The 5,793-nt window shown below is 44.8% G+C and overlaps 1 protein-coding gene across 1 annotated transcript; it reads left to right on the top strand.

The window, feature by feature from the left end:
• Positions 1 to 261: 261 nt before the first annotated feature.
• Positions 262 to 2,700, top strand: LOC135384574 (uncharacterized). Its single transcript, XM_064613769.1, has one exon. The coding sequence runs from the start codon at positions 262 to 264 to the stop codon at positions 2,698 to 2,700; it is 2,439 nt and encodes an 812-aa protein (XP_064469839.1).
• The last annotated feature ends 3,093 nt before the right edge of the window (positions 2,701 to 5,793 follow it).

Genomic DNA, 5,793 nt, shown 5'->3' with positions numbered 1-5,793 from the left:
TGTCTTCGTCTGCTTCGTCCCTCTCTCGGGTTCCCTTCCCTGCTCATCCCACATATATCCATATCCAGTCAGTTACACGTGACCCAGAAGAGTAACGCGTAAGACGTTGAATGCAAGCGATTCAGCGCTCTGGTTTTGCGTGCCCTGTGGAACCGGTACGATCATGCAATTCCCCTGACCAACTGTGAATGTTGAAGTGTTGAAGCGATGATGTATAGCTGTTCAAGCTGCGCATACTTCTCTCCTGTTTTCCAGTCGGTTATGAACCATATTGCGTTGGTGCATGCGCATGAACCAGGTTTCAATATTACATGCGGACTTAACGGCTGCAGCAAAACTTTCAAGAAGTACGACAGCTACAGGAAACACGTGCAAAGGAAGCACAGAGACGTCGTCCCACCAGCGAGGATAATTCCACCGTCCAGGACCGAAGACAACAGTGCAGGACCCAACGAAAATGGTACCGAGCCAACTTCGAGCGACACTGACGCCGGATCCTCGACGCCAAATTCCACGCGGCAGGAAACCGACGACCCTACGACATACATGAGCGAGATGCTCAACAACATGAAGAGGCATCTTGTACTCTTCAGCCTGAAGGTGACAGAAAATCACCTGCTACCTCAAAGTGTTTGCGACGACATCTTCAAGGACGTTAGAGTACTTCTGGAGCTGCTTCTGGATTCCTGCAGGACGTACTTCAACTTACTTGTGTCAAGCGGCCGACTCACCGTGTCTTCGGATAATGGCATGTTGTCTCTTCTCTCAAGTGATATGATTGACATATTGTGGGACGTGATCAGGTCAGACCATACGCGGCTCAAGTACGTGCAGGAGCACTTTCCGTTTGTGCCGCCAAAGGAAATTAACCTACATGAAAACATCCACGGACGGTCACGTAGGCATGTGTTCTATTATGTGCCCATCCAAGACATGCTAAGAAACTTGATGACGGCAGACATCGGAAGCCATATCCTCGCCAGACAGCAGGAAGACCGTATTTGGAACATCCATAATCAGGTCCTCACCGATGTTTGTGACGGAAGCTATGTCAAGTCCCACGCACTGATTGAGGATGGATCGGCTGGAACGCTGCTTTTGTTGCTGTACACCGACGAACTGGAGGTGGTGAATCCACTTGGTGGTGCATGCGGTAAACACAAGCTTCTTGTCGTGTACATGAATCTCCTGAACTTGCATCCCAAATGCCGCTCCAGGTTAAAGACAATCAATCTCGTCCTCGTCGTGAAATACCCACTAGTCATGCAGTATGGGCTCCAGAAGATTATGGACCCAATGGTCGCTGACTTGAACGCCTTGCAGACAGATGGAATCGACATCACGCTTAATGGCTCAGCTCTTCACTTTAAAGTCTATGTCGTTGGATTCAGTGGTGACAACCTCTCCCTAAACAGGTTAGGAGGATTCACCTGCGGCTTCAGTGCTGGACGAATATGCCGCTATTGTTTAGCCAACGCTAGGGACATGCCGTCACTGACCGAAGAAGCTCGCTGCTCGGTAAGATCTGCGGAGGGGCATATGAGTCATATTGCAGCCGTGGAGCTCAGCCCTGACAACGTGAAATTGTACGGAGTGAAAGAAAGGTCGTGTCTACTCTCTCTCAACGGCTTTGATGTCACACGACAACTTCTTCCTGACCTGATGCATGACGTGTTAGAAGGAGGCATAAATGTTGTCATCAAGGCAGTCCTGAACTCTCTTCTGGCTTCCAAAACGCTTTTGAGAGCTCACTTCAGTGCTGTATCGCAGTTCCAATTTAAACATCATGACATCAGGAACAGGCCGCTCCCTATAGTACTCACAAACTCGGACAAAGTGCAGAACATTAAGGGCACAGCCAGCCAGAAGCTCTGCTTGTTTCGTCTTCTTCCGCAGTTTTTCGCTGACCGCATTCCTGAAGGGAACCCTGACTGGGAAATCTACCTGCAGTACCGCGAAATTGTGAACGTGCTGTTGTCGGACAAGATTCCTGTCGACTGCGTGAACTACCTTGAAGTGCAGATAGGTTCATTTCTCAGGGCTTTTGTTGAAAGATACCCAGAAGTGAAGGTGACGCCGAAGATCCACTACCTGATACACTACCCCCGTTACATCTCACTTTTTGGGCCCCCTCGCAACTTTTGGTCCATGAGATTTGAAGCCAAGCATGCAAGAGTGAAGACTATTGCAGTGCGCGCAAGAAGTTTCGTCAACACAGCAAAAACAATTGCGACAAGGGTGCAGCTAGGACAATGTTATAATGCAATATGTTCAAATGTGCGTGACCCACTTGAAGTTCCTGTTGCCAAGGCCGTGCTGTGGGAGGACTTGCCAGATTTAGTCACGGACGCCTTTGTTCCACAGCCATCCCATCAAGAAGTGATTTTTGAGACCAGAAGTGCAGCAATTGATTTCAGTGTATATAATGAAGGCGACATTTTCTGCACAGGCTGGGAGGACGAAGCGCCCGTCTTTGGACAGATTATAAAACTTATAATCTTCAGGGGCTCTCTTCTCATGTTTTTTAAATTGCTTCATACGTGCGGCTTCTCACGCCACAGACAAGCCTACCAAGTTGTGCACACAAGCAGGTGTGTGCAAGCATCTCCAGGAGACGAGCACAGCTATCATCCTTTGGACCTCTACAAGTACAAAAACCACAACGAAGTAATACCACAGTTTGAGTTGTTTGAAGTGTAGTCTGTCGTCAACAGTGCGTGGCTCTCCTTTCGCGTAACCCGTAAAGCTCATATTATACAACCCCCTTGAAACCAGCGTCTCAAAAAAGTGCACTGAAGTCTATGCTGAAAACTTGTTGTGCATTCCGCTCTCTGCTGCCAAGGGCTGTTACTGAAACGTGAAAATCAATTAAGTTTTCAAAATGTTTGAAATGTTCGCCGTAATGACCCTCGCAGCGTGCAACATGCATTTTTTCCCCTAGTCCTTTATGGTCGGTGCTGGATGACTTTTGGATGTTTGGGTTGTGGAGCAAGCATGACATTTCAGAGCATATGTGGCATCAAACAGCATCGCAAATAAAATGTGTTTGACACTACATGCCGTTTCAGGAGTCCGTTTTACGTTTTACCAAATGTTACGACAGCACCGAACTGCATGCCAATAAGTTAGTTTGTTAAAAGAAAAACTGTCCGGTTGTACACATTTTTGGCAAAATGCCACAGAAGGAACGTCAGCAAACAACTTCAAGAATTAACGTAATAAAATCTCCGAAAAAAATCCGGTTTATTAACAGAGAACTAGTTTATTTTTAGTCAGTACCACCAAGACGCTCAGAAGAGGGGGAGGAGGGGAGACAGAGGGAAGGATTTTGCTGTTTATCTTGAACATATCAAGGAAGACACCTTTCGTCGGGAAGGAAATGTAACACAGGGCCCTCTTTGTTAATTCGGTCAATACAGTACAATATCAGAGCTTTGCTACTCCCTTCGGATGCCCTCACCATCTTGTGCAACGAAGAGGCAGAGAGTGAAACCGAAACTATGCAAAACTTCTTCTCTAAGAACGCTTCGTCTTGTGAAGCAAGTGGTCGTGGCGATGCAGCAGTAGACGCTTCCTGAAACGGTTATCTTACACCTTTCTCTTACAACCGTGTGCGGTGAGGGTAAGCTCGCTTTCATGTAGCAAAATTACTGTCGATGAACCGGTTAAACCAGGACCGAAAAAAGTAACGGTTCCAATCCCTGTAAGTGTCCCGACCGCTGACCGCTTTTTTTTTTTTTTCGTTTCTCCCGGAGCCGAACCTGAACCGAACCGATATGCCTGAAGCGGTTCAAGCTGATAATTTCGGTTCAGCGGGGCTAAACCCGAACCGAACCAATATGCCTGAACCCAGACCCGAACCGGACCAAAAAAAGTACCGGTTCCGATCCCTGGCACGCATGCTGACGACTATCGCGCCCTCTATTCCGCTGCAGACGAACCGCGCCTTGGCGCTTCAAGGTCACCACACCTGCGCAAGGACAAGAAAAAAAAAGGGGGGGAAGTAGAAAACAACTTGTACACAAAATTTTACCAACCGCGGCGACGCCTTTACAAGTCCAACAACTATCACACTTTCACTGGAGTAACTATCCGAGAAAGGGAGTAGTAGGGGAGTAAGAATTCCAGCGACGGAGTAAACTTGGAACAGCGGGTGTAACGGTAGTAGGATGGAGTAACTAACTGAGATGAGGGAGTAGAAAAGGAGTAAGAATTTTGAGTGAGGGAGTAAATTTGTAACTGCTGGAGTAACGGTAGCAGAACGGAGTAAGTGACTGGGAGGAGGGAGTAAATGTGAGCAGTTACTCCCCCGTTACTCCTTTTTTTTTCAGAGTGTACCACGGGGAAACATCCCATGTCATCGTCACTTCTTCATTTATTGTTGTTGTTGTTGTTGTTGTTCGCTATTATTTTCCTGTGTGTTGTTTACATGTTGGCAGATGCATCGTTCAAAGCGTTTCTGTGCTGTTCATCCGTGCATGTTTATCGTTTTGATAGATTGTTTTTCAGTTTATTTTCTTTTGTGTACCTCTTGTTTGCTTTGGTGCATTTGTTTGGTTCTCTATTAGCTGTTGATTGTATTTCTCATTATTTCATTGCATGTACCTCTTGCTTACGTGTTGGATTGTGCGTTGTTTTGGCTCTCTATTAGCTGTTGATCTTGTTTCGATATTATTTTCCTGTCTATTGTGTACGTGTGGGTGATGCACCGTTCAAATTGTTTGTCTGCTATTCAGCGTTAGCTCTGTGCTGTATTAAATTCGTCATGTTTCTCGTTTTGATAGATTCTTTTTCAATTATTTATCCTTTGTGTACATCTTGTTTACATGATGGGTTTTGGTTCTCTATTAGCTGTTGACCGTATTTCTCGTTATTTCCTTGCGTGTGTGCTATTCACATCATAAGAGATTGATTAATTGTGTCGTGTTGGAATATTCCCACTCACGCGCCGCCTGAAAAAAAAATGCGAACGAAGTCGGCCCGGGTGAAAAATTGCCAAAGAAGTCGGCCCGGTGTTGTCAGTGTGCATTCCCTTCTTTTTTCTCATGACTGTTGTCTTTTTCAGCATTTAGCTTAAGCCCGATATTTTTTGAAAATGGTAAGGAATTGTAATGGATATGAAAAAGGTGTTTAAATTTTATTTCTTGTTTGAGCTCCAGAGTCGCCGCCACCAAACTGTGTGTATAATTGGAATACAGTTGTGCAGGTTCAGTTATTATTATTATTTAATAATATCTTTTCAGCTTACACGCCAGTGTCCGACGAGTGCAGTAAGTTTTTGATTTGCAATGTAGCTCTTTTTTTCTCATGACTCTTGTCTTTTTCAGTATTTAGCTCAAGCCCAACATTTTTTGAAAATGGTAAGGAATTGTGATGGATATGAAAAAGGTGTTTAAATTTGATTTCTTGTTTCAGCTCCAGAGTCGCCAGCATTAATTATGTATGTATTATTGGAATATAGGCGTGTATACTTGTGTTGTGTATAGTTGCGTATATAGTTATTGTGTAGTTCTTGTGTAGTTGAGTGTGTTGTGTTGTGTATAGTTGTGTATATAGTTGTTGTGTAGTTGTGTGTGTGTGTGTATTATTAATTGATAATATCTTTTTCAGCTTACACGCCTGTACCACGGCCAACCCCCGAATGTGAGTAAAAGTTATAGTACACGATTACAATAATAAATGAGATCCTCTTTCAGATCATTGGAGTCTGCCACCACAATGTATGTATTATTATAAAATGAGTATGGATGTTGATAATGTGGCTATCTTTCAGATTATCCAACATTGGATCCA

The sequence above is a fragment of the Ornithodoros turicata genome, chromosome 2 (assembly GCF_037126465.1).
Source record: "Ornithodoros turicata isolate Travis chromosome 2, ASM3712646v1, whole genome shotgun sequence".
In the NCBI taxonomy this organism is placed as follows: Eukaryota; Metazoa; Arthropoda; class Arachnida; order Ixodida; family Argasidae; genus Ornithodoros; species Ornithodoros turicata.
Note: the sequence above shows the minus strand (reverse complement) of the source record. Positions and strands in the feature narration are given on the sequence as shown.

Bases quoted from the DNA above. Each gene is read 5' to 3' on its own strand.
- LOC135384574 (XM_064613769.1), top strand. From the start codon at position 262: ATGAACCATATTGCGTTGGTGCATGCGCATGAACCAGGTTTCAATATT.